Consider the following 19,035-nt stretch of genomic DNA (forward strand, 5'->3'; position numbering starts at 1 on the left):
ACATATTAAGAGCCTTTTCAGTAGAATATGGTTAATATGCCACCGTGATGGCGCCGTAATGTCAGAGCAATACCACAGTTCATTATCCTCAGAGTGAGATTAGCAGTGTCATTATGATGTGGGCTGACTGCTGCATGCTTCATGTCTTTCTTCTGTTGGTTTAATGTCACTGAAGCTAACAATTAGCCTGATGAGGCATTATACAGGACATAATTTAACATCCTAAATGATGTTAAATGATGTGGCTGGACATTATACTGTATGTTCTTCTATAATCACTCTCTTGCAGCAGAACCCAGTCATTCAGACTGTTTGGGACAGAAGAAATGAATCTGAACAGACAGTAAAATAATGAACACTGAATGATTTCTAATCCAAAAGTAAGGAGCCTTCCCTTCCAGGACTGTTTGGTCGGTAGCAAAGCTGTCAACTGTATTAATATTTAAAAAATAACCTAAAACCTTTAAGAAATGCAAACAGAAGGAATTACTGTGGAGCCCGACTGTTCACGGATGTTTCTGTGGAAATTAACTCCAAATATTCTCCTATTTGAAGAGCATCAATAAAATATTCAAAGGAAAATTCAGTTTGGAAAGATAGAAAAACTTCAGCCCTGCTTATGGAGAACCTGAATATTTCTGAGAAGTTTAACAGAAACATCAAACTCTGATGCACATTCAGGTTGTTTTATACAAAAACAGAAAAATGTTCAAATGAAATATCAACAGATTTAGTGAGATTTTTGTGTTAACAAATTTAAAAATGTTTTAAACATTCAGGGGATAAAAATGTGAAATCAGATGATTTTTATTTACTTTTAGCTTTTTGCTGAAATTGATGTTTGGTTTCAGCTTCTGATTCCCTTTTGACATTTGAAATTTTTTATTGCAATTTCTCAACTATTCTTCAAAAAAGATTTAGTTTTGATTTGCTCTGTAATTTTTTTTGCACTTTGTTTATTTAGGAAAAATATACAAAACAGTCATAATTATATGTTACATATATTTAACTTTGAACAAATTCTGTTGAAGGTTTGAACAAAATAACTGAAAGGAAAAACTTCAAAAACACCAAAAGGTCGGAGCTTTGATGATGTATCAAACTGAAGTATCGTATCGGTGATACGGTTGCAGTAGTCGTAATAAATATTTGGTATCGCCTCCTGCTGGCCGTCTGCAGCTTCACGTTGTGATTATCACCTTGTTGTTCGGTTCTGCTTCCCCTTCCAGCTCTCCTTGAGAGGACGCTGCTTTAATCAAGCCACATTTTGTTCCTGCTTTTATCTGAAACTCTGCTTTCATCTATCAGACTCTGGGAACAGATAAGAGGAGCTGCTGTTTCCCATATTGTTCCTGATTTATCAGTCAACTTATGCGAGCCGCAGAAACTCGTTTGGCTTTTGCTGTTATCACATTTAGCAGATTTGTTGACTGTAAATCTTTTATAAAACGCTCTTCATTCCAGAGAGGCGTTTAACATTCAACGTGATTCTCAGCAGAAACATTACCGGCTCTTGGTCGGAGCTGCTTTTAAAAGCATTCTTTCACCAGAGAGGCTCTCGGGTAAAACAGACTTTAAAGCGCCGCCACTCAAGGTCTGAAGTCACACAGACAGAAAGCTACTTAGAGACGCCATTGGTCATTCATTAGGATGCATGAATGAAACATCTCCTTCCAGCGTTTATCTGGTTTGATGTGTTTCAAAAAGAAATCTGCAAAGGAAGGAGCAGCTTTGGTAAAATAAAAAGGAAAGTACACACTCTTTCATTTCTTATCAGACCAACAAAAACACAACTAATCCAACTCTGTCTTTATTTATTAAGCAATAAGCAGCTAAGATAGAAAAGCTGTGTGAACAACCAGAACCTCATTAATCAATACTTTTATTTTATCACATATTTGTGGAGGATTTTTGCTCCTTTTCTTCAAGGACTAAATCATATTTAAACTTTTAACAGCCAGACAGATTCTTTACTTTGGGACATTTTTCATACAGAGGAGTTCATAAAACCGGACATGAAGCTGCACATGCAGTGACCTTTGACCTGCAGGCCAACGGGCCTGGAGTCTCTCTGAGAAACAATCGTCTGAATTCACCTGGGTGTACTTAACAACATTTCTAATTTGGCTTTCGTTGAATTTGTTTTCTTTGTTTTTTGAGTGCAGTGTTGAAAAACTACATTAATATATTCATAAACACATAGAACCATAATCTGCCAAAAATCTGTAAAAAAAATCTGACAGATCTTCACACATTTAAAAGCAGATTAAGGAGATTACACATATATTCCAGATTAAAATGTAGCTAGCAATAATAAAACCTAAATTAGGATTAAAAGCAAAACTATAATTATGAATCAAACTAAGTCATATTTGCTTGTGATTTTATTGAGTAAAAAAGAAAAATGCCTGCAGAATTGTTCATAAATCGAAACCCTCAGAGAAAAGCTTTTCATTTTCAGGTCAAATCCAAACTGCATGACGTTGGATCAGATGGAGGAGGAAGAACTTTCTGTTTCACTGGATTTAAACTCCACACAAGGAAACATGGCCACATTTCATTTGGTTCTTATTTAATAAAACTATTTCAAAAGACAGTAATAATGAACTAAATTCAATTAGTGCGGTTTGTTTGTAATGTTTTAATTAGCAGATTTAAAAAATGAGAGCAGAGGAGAAACATTTCGCTGTAACGAAGCAGACGGAGAACGCTGTGATGTCACCTTCATCAACGCTGTGATGTCACACAACACAGAGCACGCCCTCATCCTCCAAGATGTAACCAACCGAAATGATGCCGCTGCCCTCCACACACACACACCCACACCCACACACACACACACACACAGATTCAGACGCGTCTGCATTACATGATTGCAGCCTTGTGGTGGATAAATCTAGTGTTTGTACAGGATGTAATTTAGTGAAGTGGAAGCTGGAGTTTAATTATCTGTTTGTGGAAATGAACGTTTGCAGCTCTGGTTGGAGTTTAGGAGGCTAATAGCAAAGAGCTGCTGTTTTATCAGCGTCACATGAAAAATGAGCAGAAATGCTCTTTAATTATCTCAGCCCTGTGAAGTGAAGAGGCTGCATCAGTTTGCTCAGTAAAGTCAGACTTTAATTAGGCTTTGATATCATAACTCCATGGCCGTTTCATGCAGACTGCAGCTGAAACAGACAACCCAGATCACCAGCTTCACGTGTTGGCTCCGGCGCCGACCCGCTACAGGCGGTCAGAACCAGGCCATCGTAAACCCAAAGGTTCAGATTCAGGGATAAAATTATTTTTATTCAAAGTTTGTTTCTGTCAGGAGAAGAATCACAATCTGCAAAACACCAGTTCTCTGTTTTTATTTACATTTAAATAAAAAACATGGATGTCAAAAAGAAATTATGTATTATCACTGCAATAGGTAATAATGTAATAAAATCTGGCTTCAAAATGTGATAAAACTTCATCAAAATCGCATCATGTAATAAAGTTCTGACATGCAGCAGAAAGTATCACAACATGTTCAGGGATTTATTTTCACAGATTATTAGAAAACGCAGCTGGTTTTAGAAATGATGATGTAATAATGTGGCGCATTATCTAATAATCACTAACTGTATTTATCCTAATCATTCTAATGATCATCATGTTTCAGATCATATGTAAACTGAATAAATGTCTATTAACCTGCATGTCTTCAAAATGATTCAAAATGCCTCCAAGGTTTTTATTTTGTGTCGATTGTTACAAACTGCAGTTTTAATGACATTTTATTACTTTTTAAACCCTGATTTTATTACATTATTACATAATGCTGCTTGTTTCCATTGGTGTTTTATTCTTTGCCCTCCGTACCATCACCCTAATCTTTAGCTTCTCCTACAGATTCTCTGTTGATGTCAATCTAAAATGGTGATAATTATAGTTTGAAAATAATATTGGTAAAATTAAACATTGTAAATCTGTGAATAATCAAGTTTTGGTTTGTATTAATGCCGGTTACAGTATAAAACATTTGTGCTGTTCCCAGTGTGAGAGCAGGAGTGAAAATGTTTCTATCATTTTGCCTCTGGTTGGGTTCGGTTGGCATTTTCAGCCAAAATGTCCCGTGTGAACCGACCGGCAGGGACGGAGGCCAAAGGTCACAGCCGGTTCACCTCATTACGATGCACAGCAGGAGCAGAGCAGCCCACCCATGTCAGCCATCTGCAAGAAAACAAAACAACACTCAATTAAAAACAACAAACAAAGTAGAAGCTGTGATTTTCCTCCACATCTTTTTAGTTATGTATTTACCAACATGTCTCCACAGCAGCAACAAACTACAACATATTAAAGGATGTTTGGACTGGAAACCTAAAATTACTGCAGGTAGTTTACAGCCAAACCAAAAATAGTTTTGGTTTGGTTATAAATAACTATTAATGTGGAAGGTAGTTATGAACAAAAATAGATTATTCATAAATATCGATTAAATGTAGCTAATGGCAACAATTGTTCTATCAATGGAGAAATTAATTAAATGACACAAAGGTTGAAGTTACATCAATGCTTTAAAACAGGAAGGTTATGAGATTTCCTTATAGCCAGTCGTCCACCGTGGAGGTCATTGACCTTTTAGTCCTTTTAGTTCTTTTAGCCCTTTTAGCCCCTTTAGTTCTTTTAGTTCTTTTAGTCCTTTTAGTTCTTTTAGTTCTTTTAGTTCTTTTAGTTCTTTTAGTTCTTTTAGTCCTTTTAGTTCTTTTAGTTCTTTTAGTTCTTTTAGTCCTTTTAGTTCTTTTAGTCCTTTTAGTTCTTTTAGTCCTTTAGTCCTTTTAGCCCTTTTCTCCCACTAACACAGTAAAATCACATTTCCATTCATTTCTGAGAAACTCTCTCTCTCTGACCTCCTTTCCTTCCACACAGGCGATAAAGACATGGATGATTATTACCCCAGGAAGCATCTTCATCCTGACTTTGCTGGTCGAGGACCAACCCACTTGGTGAAGCTGAATGCTGAGCCCCACCAGCACCACCAGCCCCACCAGCACCAGCAGCAGCGGCAGCGCCCCCGGCGGGTACAGAGGGCCATGTCCCAGGACCACGTCCTGTCCCCCCCCAGGACGCCGCGGCGCGGAGACTACGGCTTGTCGTCGTACGGCGCCATGGCGGCCGCCGCATACGGAAGCAGCCGCAACCTCTCAAACGAGCAGCTGCTCTCGGCGGACCGCCTCCACTCCCAGGATCCTCTGCTGTCCCCGGCGATGAGGCGTGACAAGTTCCGGGAGAAGGCCATGGCGCGGGCGATGTCTCACGCCGACATGCTAATGCCTACCACGCCGGTCATGGACCGCCACAAGATGACCAAGATGCACTCCCAGCCCACTGCCTCCAGTGACTCGTACAACACGCTGATGGTCAACCATCACGCTGGCACGTCCACGTCCAAGAGGCAGGCGTTCGCGTCCCGACGAACACACACGGTGGACCACCTACAGTACATTCCCGGCCACCACCACACGTACCGCACTGCCAGTAAGAATGAGGTAACTGTCTAAAGACCGTGTCGGACGATTCTTGAAATGCATCACAAATGTGAACGGACATTATCAGCGTCCGTCATTAAAACTCTTCTTGTTGTTTTTTTAGCTTTGTGTGTGATCCAGAATTTGGACGACTAGGAAAATCCTGGCAAAGACTTTTTTTCTCTGAGCATCATAAGGGCTTTGCTCGTTGACACAAAGATCCTTCCTGTCGGACGCAGGACAGAGTGAAGAAAATATTTTTTAAACCGGACGTAGGACTCAAAGGGAATTGTACCACCTTTATAGACATATAAATAAACTCTTTACTGTTTGTATTTCCAGTCTTTGTTATAGCTTTAGAGATACTCATTATCTGATGTACGCACTTCAATTGGTGCCTCTTGAAATTGTCCCATTTCAGCAGTGAAGGGGATCTGTGGGTTAAAAAGCACAATTAATGAATTCCCATTTTTTTGGATTAGGTTTTCTGTTCTTTGACAAACGGCCAGAACATATCAGCTTAGGCTATAAGGGAAACAGGCTGTTTTTGTTGCATACTATAGATGATTGTAAATATGCTATTTTAGCTGCATAATGCCCCTCTGGACTACTGTCCCAAGTGGAGTTTATTAGGTGTTTCCATTTATTAATTCTGTTTTAGGTAAGGAAAAGTTCCCAGATTAGTATTATTTCCACCGATGTCTGTAAATTATGTGGATCTAATATGTGCATTGGGAGTGTTTCTGTTGTTTTCTAACCCAGCTGGTGGCGCAGAATGGCTCTGTATGAAACATCATTTTTTGGCCAGTTGCTTCCATCTCTACAAATCAGGCCTCAGCGTTGCGGATCGTCTAGAGTCGAGTCTGACGAAAACAATCAGTCTGAAGACGTTGTCATGCTTGATTGACGAGATGTCACGTGCCAATCAAACGCTGATTAAACTGTGAAATGTTTGTCCAGTGTTTTTCATTAAAGCAATGCCTTATTGTATAGAATGCCATAAGCTCTTAAATGAACCAGAATGCTTTGTCATGTGTCGTTGTCTCGGTTTCTTTGTGGAGTATTATCATTATGGTTTACCAGCCGAACCAGCAGGCAGGGGGAGTTTCCTATTCATTGTCATCAATCCAGTTTGAAATCCACTTTGATTAGCTGAGTGATTTTATTGCTGTTTTTGGAATTTGTCCAACTGGACACAGAATATGAAGCAAATGCTGGAGTTTAAAAGATTCCTTGGTTTGGTTCATATCATAGTTTTGGGGTCAAAGTCTTTAGCGTGGTACGCCTCGTTTTTCTAGTTTCCCACAAAAAATACCAAACCTTAGCAAAATATAATTCACAATTTATAAGTTGTAAAATATCATCCATCCGTCTGTGGTGCTTTGCTTGTCTGAGGTCAGAATGAAAAGCTCTGAGGGAAACTAGCCATTCCTCTGCCCAGCAGCTCAGTCTAATCCTGAAACATCCCCAGCCATTCCCGGGCCAGAAGGGATATTTAACTACTCCAGTAGGTTCTGGGTTGGCCTCCTGGGAATCCCGATTAAATTCACCTCAGCTGACTCCTTTCAATGTGGAGCAGTTCTACTCAGAGGTCTTCAGAGCCCAGCCGCCCCATGGAGGAAGCCTTTTCCAGCTGCTTGGATTCAAGGTTTTGTTGAGAGAATCCAGTCTTGGGCTGACCGGCAAACCGCTGAGCTCTGTAGCTCACAGCTGCAGATGAGGCCCTGACTCTTCCACTCATCAGACAAACCAGAACTCATGATCAACACTGGGAGGGAGCATTCCAGTTTAAGCCATTTAGAGGAGCTGACTCTCAGTCAGGTTGTTTCATGGTCAGAAACCGTCCAGTGGACCTTTCAGGTCCCAACAGAACTCCATCAGCTGCAAAAGCAAAAATAAGACCCAGACATCATCCTGTCCTCAATAAGGCCCCAACATACTCAGACACTCTTCACTCTGCAGAAGTCCAGACAGATCTGTTCAAAGGTACATTTTTGGAAACGTCTACGCATACGCTACTCTTTGTTGCACAATAAACTGCGACAAACCGTTTTCACACTGAACTGCTGCAGGCTGAGAGACGATGCAACCAGTCGCATGGATGCGCGTCAGCCAGTCTGCCGCATTGCGTCGGTTTCCCGGTGGCTTCCTTGTTGGAGAAGAAACTGGACTAGGAGCCCAACTAGATCATCAAACCTACTGGTACCCATTAGACTTGTGGGAAGTGAAGGAATTTGTGGTGAGAAATGTTGGCAGTCGATGCTCCACTGTGAATCTCCACCATCCACCGACACGGTGCGCAGAGTTCATGGGACTCTTTGCATAGTTACATTACTGCCATCTTCAAGACTTTTTATTAATGTTTGGTCTGAATTAACAGAAATTTATAAATGATATTTAGTTACTGTGTTATAGATCTTGTGGAAATTACAGGAAAAATAAAAGATGATGGGTGTCTTCATCTCTCACCTCTAATTTGGTGGAAAAACGATGACCTATTGCTATTAAAAATGATCAGTTTTCTGTGGCTGTATATACCCTGCCCCTCCCCTACATATTGCTCATAAGCATATTCAATTATAGCGTGACTTTTGTGAAATCATGTTATTGTTGGTCAAGTTTGTGCCACCATGCAAATCTCAGAGCAGCCCATGCAGTTTCCTATTAAACCCGTCACATTGCTGCTTACCTTTCTTTAGTCTCAGAGGTGTAGGAAGACAGACACCGCTGATAAATCACGCCTCGCTGTGTAGTTAGCGCTGCTGCATCTCTGCTTTTCTCCAGATAAACCAGGATGCCACTGATTCTTCGGACATGTTTGACTCGCCACATATTCCATGAAACACTGAAACCGACAGAACTGGGACTCAAATATCAAAGAAATGACAGAAAATGACATCACTTTAAATTTCACTGCGAGTTGCTGAAGACTCACTCACTTCAGCATGTCAGATGCTTGAAACTGAAAGTGAAACTGGCACCTTGGCCTGTTGGGGACTTTCATAAGCTATGGCATTTCATTCCTAGGTACTCATCTAATCCTTATCTAAAAAATATATATTATGACAACATTAATTTACTCTGATGCAGCAAAACAACGTGAATTTCTAATTCTTGATTGCAAAGCAAATGTGCTATTTGGCACAAGAGAGCATTAAAGCGATGTATCTCAGATGTCGTGTGACTTGATGTTCCCCTTCTCTCCTCTTTTGGACCCGTGTGACGCCTGCTTTCCAGGACCATACTGATAATGAACATAATATCCACATCAAAAGAAGAATTTGCCGTAGTTTCAAAAGCAAATGGAAAGAGGTGAAGGTGGAAGGAAATGATCTACTCTGAAAGAAACAAGAAACTAAGAACTGACAAAAAATGCTGAAGGAAAAAGTCTCTGGTACCGATTCACGTCCTTTAATCAGAGTTGGCATTAGCTTTTTGGCAATTCTTAATAGAAATGAATAAAATCAACAACTTTACAGCTTTAAAGTAAATTAAAGCATCTGATGAATAAGAGAAATGTTCTGGATGATCCAGTGTCTCATATTGATGGCAGCAGCAGGTATTTAATCCGGCTGCAGATTTATTCAGCGGTGGTTAGCTCAGTAAGACGACTGCTACTACGGTCTGAAAACACTATGTTTTATATATAAGTATATATTTGACTCAACAAACACAACAGGACTTTAATCAAATTCTGCTGCTGCCGTTTTCATGTTGAATAATTTTATGCTAGGCTAGCGTTAGCATGTTTGCTTCCTGTTGCTGATCGTTTGGTTTGTAACATTTGAATGCTGTTCAAGTTGTGGACAATAAAACTGGCATAAAGAAAAGTTATTTGGATCTCACACTTTTAAATCATATCAGATTTAGAAAGTTTTGTTTCTTCGTTTTGTTTTGTGTGTAGAAAAACAGAAAATGATCCCAAAACGTGACGCTGAGGATATCATAGCCATAATCACAAAGAGAACACCAACAAGACAGGACCAGTTTTGTCAGGGACTCAGAACCTGCAGACACTGATACTGGGACCACTGGGAGCGTTAGGAGACGCTGAGACTGGAGATACTGGACAGGTTGGAGGAATCCCTAAGACCCACGTCAGATAAGCTCCACAGTAACGCCGAACTCAAACTGCTGAGAGTCTGCAGCATTTTGTTCTCCTGCATGACTTTATGGTTTGAGTGACAGTAATTAATCCTGAATGGACAAATTTATTCAGTCCCACTAAAACCAGTTGCTTTAATCCTGACATATCCACTAATTTAATTGATAAAACCTTGAAATCCCACATAGGTTTGGTCTTACTGATGAAAGTAATTACAGGTTTTTTCTTCTCTACGTCTGTATATACATGAACACGATGTTATTTGTGAGTTGAGCTTTGTAACTTTAGTGGCAGAAGAGCAATCCATCATGATATATTATTTAGAGGGTTGCTCATAATTTATAGATTTGTTTTTTTATTGACCTGATTTATGAACAAACCAATGAAGAGATTAGAGTTTTTAGGGGTCTGGAATGTTGGCCAAATGTATCTTGAGTTTAACAAACGTATTTCTTAAACTTGATGTGCCACTTTACTTTTTATGACAGGTTTGTAATCAATGATGTCAGTTATATGTTGTTTTCTCTGAAGTCAGTTTTTCTACGTTATTTCTTCTTTCTTTCTTCGGTCTGCTTGCAAAAAATGAGGAACATCTGATCTGTGCGGCTGACAGAAGGCATTAGCTGCTCTGCTGTTAGCAAATATCTGCATCCACTCACTTTGTGCAGCTAATCTCAGAAACTTCTGCTCCTTCTTTAATAATGATGTCATCTCCAAAGCCTTTTCTCTTTGTGCAATATTTTGTTTTCGTGCTGAATAATTCTGCAGCCACTTATTATTTATTATTAAAGATTGTGAGATTCCTTTGCAGCTATGAAGGCTTTCCTGTCCTTTTAAATGAAATAAGGACTTTTCTGTGTTTCTTTGTCATTTTTAACAAAAATTATACATTATGGTATGAATGGAAACGGTATAAATGTTATTGCACAGCTAACTTCAAAACTACAACATATGACTGTTCTTGTGGATTTTTGTTTTACAAATAATTAAAGATCATCATGAGTGTTATACACACTTATTAATTCACGTGTGTGTTTCATTTATTCCCACATTACAGATGTTTACATTAAAAAAATAAATACACATTCTTATATTTTCTGCTCTGCATTAAATCTGACTTTACTCTTTTTGGTGAGTTTGAATCATCAGAATTATTTGCTACATCTAAAACAAATTACAAATATAATTTTCTAACTTAAATCAGGATCCAGTGATATTCATTTGAATGATTTGGAGGAAAATATGTTTCCTTCCAGAATATTTTACCTTTTATTTAATGAAGGGCAAAACTGGCCTTTATACTCCTGGATTTGAGCGAAATGATCATTTTATTTCATTCCCAGTTTGGTTCTTTTGTTCCCGTCACACAGCTCCGTTCATGGTTATTATGGTTATGAATGCAGGTCGATACCTGTGACCTTCTGGAATGACTGTGTTTGACGCTGAGCAGGAAAAATAAGCACCTTCCTGTCCGAATCACAGAGGAGCGGCTGCTCGCTGTGATGTGTGTTTTTAAATGTGACGTTGCAGCAGAGGAACCGTCGTTAATCTGTTTGTTTCTGCAGGAACTGAAGGTGCAATAAAGAAATAATCCAGTTATCTGAATGTGTTAAAGCAGGAACACGCAGGACAATGAGGATCAGCCAGGAAAACACTAAAAAAACGAATACTGCACAAAGAAATGGCTTAAAACAAATCATGTTCAGGTGTTAAACTGGCCTAGTCAAAGTTCAGGTCTGAATCCAATTGAGAATTTGTAGCAGGACTTGAAGACTGAGACCAGAGATGTCCTCCAGTCTGACTCAGTTTCAGCTGCTTTGCTAAGAAGAGAGCAAAACTGTTGATTTCACACTAATTTATAAAAAACAGAATTTTCAGTTAAATAAGAAATTCAGTTAAAATCACATGAATAAATTTGCTCATGGTATTAGAAACATGCTGCACCGTCATCCTGCTGCCACTTCCTGTCGTCTTCTTCTCAGCAGTAGTAACATCCTGTTGTTGGTCACATGATGCAAAAAAGTTTCTACTGAAATAAACTTTCAGACGAAAAAAAAATCAACTCATGCTAACGCAAAAACCTTTTGTCAAAAAAACTTTATTTTTTCCAAATTGTTTTGTTTGCAAAACCCAAACTCTGATTTATTTTCATGATTCCAGTTTTACAGTTGGAGGAATTCAAATCGAATCCACACCACAGGTTTCAAATTTTAGTTTAAGATAAAACATTTATTCCACTTCATAAATCTGAACTATTTCTTTTAATCTGTCATATAAAAGCCTAATGAATTACAGATTAATCTGTGGACATTACTGGACGTAACAGAAGGAGGTTCAGGGGTTTGAATACTTTTAGACTCTGTACATCACAGGAAGTCCCTCCTCTCCATCCACAGCAGATCTTTCAGTTTTCACAGTAATATCTGACAAAATGACCTGGATTTCCTTGAAACTTTTTATCTTCCTACTGAAAACATTGCAGGTTATTTTTTGATTACTTTTATTCCTTTCAAAAAAACAGCAAAGTAAGTTTTTTTTAACAGCCTTGAAATGCAAAGTTAAACTTTTACAGTTCAAGGTTAAATGATTTGAATCTAAAATACTTTTTAATTCCCTCTAAAATCGTCGTTTTGATTTTCTGAAATGTTGCTGATATTCACAGAAAACTAAAGCTGATTTCAGAACAAGCTGTGACGGTCCAATCTGCAGAACCAAACTGCAGCAGAACAACAGGACGGCTGGAGGGTTTGCAGCTTTTCACTTAGAAAAACACTTTGCTAACAAGTTGCTTAGAGTTATTTGTTCATAAAAAGCCAATTTATTTCAACTTCTTTCACTTTGTGTCTCTTCCTGCCACTCAGGACAGATTTATGGACTTTATGTTAAATAGTAGATTAAAGTCACTTTTTAAAATCGTTAGAGAAAAAGAGGTGATAATGTAAGCACGCCGCTTCTAAGAAACTTTTTTACATTTAAAGCATTTTTAAAAAGTGATTTACTTTTGACTTTATTGCCATTTGATCATTTGTCCAGATAAAGTCCAGTTGCTGCTGTTCTTTTCCTCCTTTGTTCAGCCTTTTCCACACTGAAGCTGTGAATTTTCTAAAACTGCTGATAGACGTTGGAGCGCGGAGCAGCAGGGGGTCTGCCATGAAACCACCGAAACACAAAACCACTTTCAGACCCGCGGGACGAAGCCAGAGCTTTTACACCTTGTTTTGTTTGATTTAGTTATTCCTGCCTGTCAGATGTATCACAAACACGATTCAGTCACAAACCGACTGAAGCTGCAGAGGCAGAAAACCCAACATGGTCCGGATTACGCAGCTTCTGTGGATCTGAGTGACTCAAAGATGGAAAAATGGATTCTGTCCTTCTGAGTTCGTGATGCTGCTGAGCCTGAAGGAGGAGATTCTGTGTGTTTGTGTTTACTCTGTTCAAAACGGATAGAAATGCTAAAGATGTTTTGGTTCAGCGTATAATTTATCATTTTGTAGTTTAAATTGCTAGAAGTGGAATTGAAGCACTGAATGCAATTTAGAAATATTTGCATACTAAAGGATAAAAGTCTGTAAACTATGATATGCTGGGTTTTAGAGTTAAAAATCTGATTGTTTTTTTAGTTAGTCTGACTCCATAAACTGGAGGCCGGGCATCCTGCCTGGTTTAACGCACCTGGACCCAGTCATGGCTCATTAGGAAGTTAGAATGAAAACATGCAGGACCCACCTTGGACACCACTGCCGGATTAACATGAAGTCACATAAAACGTCCCATAAACATGAATTTACCAGATGCATCAGCTGATTTATGGGTGTGGTCAACAACTGGAGAACTTTGAATTTAATCACATTTAACACGTTTCCATGTGAGAGTGAGAGCTCTCTGAGCAGAAGATCTTTGCAGGAGGGCGTGGCTGGACTGCACACCTGTCTGCAGTCTTCCTCAGGTTTCCTGTGCAGACAGATTCATAAAGTGCTGAAGAATATCAATGTTTGCTCAATTCAGGTTGAGTTACTGACTGACTCACAGCAACCAGGTCACATACACGACATACCAGGACCGTCAGAAAGAATAAACTTTCTGACAAAAAACTCTGAAATTTTTCTGAAATTTTATAGAAAATAAAGAAACTTTCTGAGCTCTAAATGAGTTTGAAAGAAAAGCCTCAGAATGTTGAAGTTAATCTCAGAAATTTTGTAAAAGAAAATGTTTTAAAAGTCAAAAACTTTCAACTTTGAAACAGAAATTTTTTTATATTAATCTCTAACTTTGAGTCTCTGTGGCAGAAATTTTCTAATGCATGATAAAAACAAAGTAACAGTTTAATTGTACGAAGGTTTTCTAACCGCAGCCGACTTTGCAAACCCAGCCCAGGTGAGGGTGAACTTTCACCTCAGACTCTCGACTCGCTCAGCAAACCAAAACTCAAAAACTCCTGGACCTCCAGACTCACCAACATGTTTTCATCCTACTGACATGGACATTTTTAACAAACTACAAAATTGTAAAAAAGAAAATACAAACTATGCATGTTTGGAGCTAATTGTCAGATGTTCATGTTGGCTGTGACAAACAGGAAGTGAGGTTGGAAACGTCTCAAAATGGAAAAGATGTTTCAGGAAAGTGTTGCTATGGAGCAAGTTGTAATGCAAATTACTGCTGAAACAGAAAAGCATGTTAGAAAAATGTTTTACTTTCTCCTTGGTTTGTTTTATGTTAGTTGGTCTTTAATCTTCACACTCAACAACAATCCCCATTATTCTTTGATTTGTTAAATTTGCATTTGACGTGGTTTTAAACATATTAGTTTAAAGAGTATTTCCCATATCAAACATCTTTTCACTGAGTTTCTCTCCTTCACATTAAAACTGTTTGGCTGAAAACTAAAGATATGTTTAATATTTATTCATTCTGTATTTTCAGGTGTTTTTGTAGCATCTCTTTATTTATGGGCTTCATCAAATTATCATTCGGCATTTTGAGCTTTTTTCCACCTGCTGACTATTTTCATCCATCATATTTTTTATACTAAACACAAAATGTATCCTCAGGCTCTACAGAAGTGGTGAGATAAGTGTTATATTTCCCACATTTACCTCTGAAATTAGCTGCAGTGCAATAAGAGGAAACTCTCCGGTGATAAATGCCCTTCGCTCCGTTCCGCCGCTGACCGCCGTAAACAGGAGCCTTTATCTGAGCTGCAATTACAGCACCAGCACCAACCTGAGCACAAATTGGACAATTGGTGCGATGTATGGTTCAGTGCTGGGCCCCCTGACGCCCCCCGCCTCCAGGGACGAATGAATGGATGTGAGCATCAATGAAATGCAGAGACTTAATGGAGCCGGGAGCTTAAGGAGGCTGGCTGGGTAAACACGGTGCGTCCACCGGTGACCACGCCGCCATGGGAGCAGGATGATGGCTGCAGCTAATAGGCTGGCCTCACTGCAACACACACACACACACACACACACACACACACACACACACAGGGGGGTTCTTAGGAGGCTGCTATTGATCCGTCAGACATACTGCCTCAACTTTGCTTAAATGAGAACAGTCAATACTGGAGCTGCAGCTCAACCAGCCAGTGTTTCTGCTCTGGACCGGATATTTGTTGAATCAGGAGGGAAAAATATTTCCAACTCGAAGGTTTTCTACTTTGGTGCAAATAAAAACACAAAAATCAATTGTTTCCTGATCAATTTTAAATGTCTAATTCGTAAACTTCTGTTTACTTTTATGAACTTCTTGCCTTGACGACCTGAACAAGAACAGCTGGATTGTTTATGGTTTTTTATTATATTTTAAATTCATGTATCGTTTTCTACTTTTTGTTTCCTGCTGCTGCACCTGCAGATCCACTGAGGGAAACTAAATAACAGACATGAACCAATCAACCTTTCCTGACTCAGATCGGTGATCTGAGGTCAACAAGGGAAAAATCTGATTAAATTCATCAAATCGAAGAATCCCATCATTTTTAAATAAACCAACCAGAAGCATGTTCTCCTCTAATGCTCTTTTAAAATCTGATTTTAACAAAAATATTGGCAAAATTGTTGTAAGTCTTTCCTCACCTGCAGCAAATCGTTTTGTTTTTGTGTTCCAGCCGGAACCTTTGTGTTGTGTTTCCGGTACAGCCGTAAAACTGACGCACCAGAATCCTAGCAGTGATGGACGATGAAGCTGCTGTTCTCCGTCCACTGTCGATTCATTTCTGCTTCAAACTGATCTGATGCTGAAATGACTGTTGTTATGTTCCAGTTGTGCTAAAATGATTTAGCCTATCAGCGAAGCTATGCTAAATAGCTAAAATAGCATCTCAATGCTAAGCATGTAGCAGATAACGCTAATGTTAGCGTCCACATTTCTAAAGAATCTCCTGAAAAGCTGAGCGGACAGAAAAACAGATTAAAAGCTGTAAATATCTTTGTTATTTATTCAATAATTTAGCAGTAAAAAAGGGTTTGGGATGGAAAATATTGTTTATTTTGTTGATGAAGAGTTTTTGATTAAAATGCAATTATTTAATTACAGCTCCTGCAATTAACTCAATTAAAAGTTTTAATCAAGTCCAACCACTAAAAAAAACATCTGAATATGATTTTCTTTCCAAATGTGAAACATTTGAAACTCCTGCTGCGAAGTGAAACAGAAAACACTTACAGAAAACAGTTTACTGTTTAAATGACTCAACTTAGCTTTTCATTTAGATAAAAGAAACAATGGGTACGTTGTAGAAGAGATAATCTGTTATCTCGCCTCATTAGAAGTAATAATTATCTACAGTCAGGCAGAAATCCCTGTTTTATCTACAAAAGATAAGAAAAAGAGACAGAACTACATGAAGATTAACAAAACAGAGATTGTGATACCAAAACCCAGAGTCAGAATTTCTCTGATTTTCTTATCTCATGTGATCGTGTGTCCGATCGGAGCCGGAGGTTTTGGAAACGGCCCAGCAGCCGGCAGGCCGCCTCAACATCCGCAGTTAATCTGAAGGCTGGAAGAGAAAAACAGAGAAAAGCCTCAACGCTCCCCAGAAATAAAACTCAAAGATTCACAGCAACAGACACAACAAGCTGCGAAAATCTGCACTTTATTGTTCCATCATTATTTGTTTTTAGATGGATTTGGTTTATGAGTTTGTCTTCCTGTCGGTCCGATCTGCAGCCAGAGGATGACGATGGAGGGGAGACCTGCAGGTAATAACCCAGAACTTCTAATCATCCATAACTTGAGGATGATTAGAGCAGCGTCCTGATGAAGCCTGGAGAACAACGGCTGATGAGCTCAGGCCTCAACACATCACTTCTTTACTCTCTGTCTGGAAGGTGATGATGATAATTACCATCATAACAGAAATCGCAACAATTATGGAAACTAATCTGAAATATTCCTGAAACACCAGAGGAAACCTCCCGTCTGAGTGTCTGCAGGGAAGAACTTTCTGCTCTAACTGCAGTTTTACAACCAGTTTGCATGAAACTCTAATCTGATCAAATCTTACTGGTTTTATTGTATTTCCAACAATTTAAAGTAGTTTTACCTGCGGTTGAAAGAGGCGGGGCTCAGGCAGGAAGAGGCGGGGCTTAGACAGGAAGGTGCGGGGCTCAGGCAGGAAGAGGCGGGGCTTAGACAGGAAGGTGCGGGGCTCAGGCAGGAAGAGGCGGGGCCTAGACAGGAAAAGGCGGGGTTTAGGCAGGAAGGTGCGGGGCTCAGGCAGGAAGAGGCGGGGCTTAGACAGGAAGAGGCGGGTATCATACCGGAAGAGGCGGGGCTTAGACAGGAAGGTGCGGGGCTCAGACCGGAAGAGGCGGTGTTTAGACAGGAAGGGGCGTGGCTCAGACCGGAAGAGGCGGGGCTCAGCTCCAGGTCAGCATCTTTCAGCTTCTGAGGCAGCGTCAGCAGAACCAAGTCCATTTCTCTAAACTGGTTCTGATGGGACAAAACTCCGGATCTGGAAAAACATCTATATCTTTGAAGGAACAGCAGCTCTACTGATCTGATGGGAAATAACAGAAACTCTTTTCTCTTTTTGAAAACCAGATACTATTTTATTTTAGATTTTCTGGTGAATCATTTCCAAAACCCAAGTCCTGAAACTTCAGAGTTTCTCTTTCTGTAATTAATCTTATATTCACATTTTGTATTTCTGGTTGAATTTTTCTCATTTAATTCTGATGTTATTTTACTGAAACCTTTAGTTTTTCCTTCCTTTTTGAAACATCACTTTATGTTTTTAGATCCTGTCTCTTCTAGATGGAGGTGAAGTTTAATATTAGAGACTAAATGTGACCTTCGTGTGAAGATGCCTTCTGAGCTGCAGATCCGTTTGTGTAAGATATATTTCCTTTTTGCCGTTTCTGACATTGAACAAACTTTGCTTTTCATTTTCTACGTGTTCCACATCCTGAGAGAATCTTCTCCAATTACAGACGGAGCTTCCTGCCAGACTGATGAATTAATATCCCACCTGCATTGTCTTACCGACACCCACCTCCATTAATCACAGCCCTGCTCTCTGTTCTCCTCCATCTGCTGCGGCGATAACAACGCTGGAGGTTTGTTAGATTCACTCACTCTGCTGTCATTCCTCGCTGCCCTCCTCCCATACTGATGTTCTCACCTGCATGTTGGAGTCAGACGCTCTTGGAGCTTTTATCTTCTTCCTGGTGGCAGACTCCTCCGGCCCGCGGGGCGTTCGGGTCACAGAGCGGATCAGAGCGCCTCGCCGCTGATCGGGTCATCTCCAGAGACCAACACCACTCTGGGTCCGTTTGATGGAAAGGCAGCAGAGAAATAGATGAAATAATAAGAGACAACACCTTGGAAAGGCTGAGCAAATGAAAGCTGTCCTGGTTTATAAACCTGCTCACGTTTATTTGCTGTCAAAACAGGAGCGCTACGTCTAGGAGACCTTTTGGTTTAAGGTCAAAGCAGCAAACAACCAAAATTCCTCCTGACAGTTCATTTAAACCGAACTGAAACTCAATTCCTGTGTTGAATTTTATCTGGACTTCCTGAAGGGAAGCTGAGAAGGTTTGTGTAGAAGATCAGATCCAGACGACGAGTCAAACAATAAACGAGTTAATAGCTTAAAAATGTTCCCTGTAGCAGAAGTGGCAGCAGGACACCTCAGGTGCTCTGTGACGTGGTGATCTTTAACTGGTGAAAGTTAAAAACTGTTTCAGCTTTTTTCGCAAGTTTCACACTTTGGCATCAAAACGTCAAACCAGTTTGATGGAAATCAGGAGAAAAAAACCTCTGGCACACAAGTCACAGAATCATTTACAGTCTTCCAACTAGGACATCCCAGGAAAGAGTCAGGAAGACTTGGAATAGGCCATTTGCTGAAAGAACAACACATGTACATTTTGCATAAAGAAAACTTTTGTCTGTTTGTAAAGATTTTCTCCCCAAAACTGC

The 19,035-nt window shown here is 39.6% G+C and overlaps 2 protein-coding genes across 8 annotated transcripts in view; one reads left to right on the top strand and one right to left on the bottom strand.

Annotated features, from left to right (window-relative positions):
* The window catches only part of shisa6 (shisa family member 6), a 63,859-nt gene extending 53,233 nt beyond the window's left edge, over nt 1-10,626 (top strand). For 4 of the 5 annotated variants that reach the window (XM_023349284.1, XM_023349286.1, XM_023349288.1 and 1 more), the window contains one exon: nt 4,897-10,626. In XM_023349284.1, coding sequence (XP_023205052.1) covers nt 4,897-5,528 — 632 coding nt within the window. In that variant the 3' untranslated portion in view covers nt 5,529-10,626. The remainder of the gene's footprint in view (nt 1-4,896) is intronic. The other variant, XM_014470300.2, reaches the window with a different exon arrangement.
* A 5,719-nt stretch (nt 10,627-16,345) lies between these two features.
* On the bottom strand, nt 16,346-18,659 carry LOC111611598 (TANK-binding kinase 1-binding protein 1-like). Of its 3 annotated transcripts, none has more exons than XM_023348660.1 (4): nt 18,236-18,659; nt 17,457-17,544; nt 17,156-17,282; nt 16,346-16,609 (listed from the first exon to the last, which is right to left on the bottom strand). In XM_023348660.1, the coding sequence occupies exons 1-4, from the start codon at nt 18,239-18,241 to the stop codon at nt 16,585-16,587; spliced, it is 246 nt and encodes an 81-aa protein (XP_023204428.1). In that variant the 5' UTR covers nt 18,242-18,659; the 3' UTR covers nt 16,346-16,584. The 3 variants fall into 3 exon arrangements, with proteins under 3 accessions (XP_023204428.1, XP_023204425.1, XP_023204426.1); XM_023348657.1 differs by having other exon boundaries at nt 17,373-17,544; XM_023348658.1 differs by lacking the exon at nt 17,156-17,282 and having other exon boundaries at nt 17,373-17,544.
* Between the last annotated feature and the right edge of the window lie 376 nt (nt 18,660-19,035).

The sequence above is a fragment of the Xiphophorus maculatus genome, chromosome 16 (assembly GCF_002775205.1).
Source record: "Xiphophorus maculatus strain JP 163 A chromosome 16, X_maculatus-5.0-male, whole genome shotgun sequence".
Classification (NCBI taxonomy): Eukaryota; Metazoa; Chordata; class Actinopteri; order Cyprinodontiformes; family Poeciliidae; genus Xiphophorus; species Xiphophorus maculatus.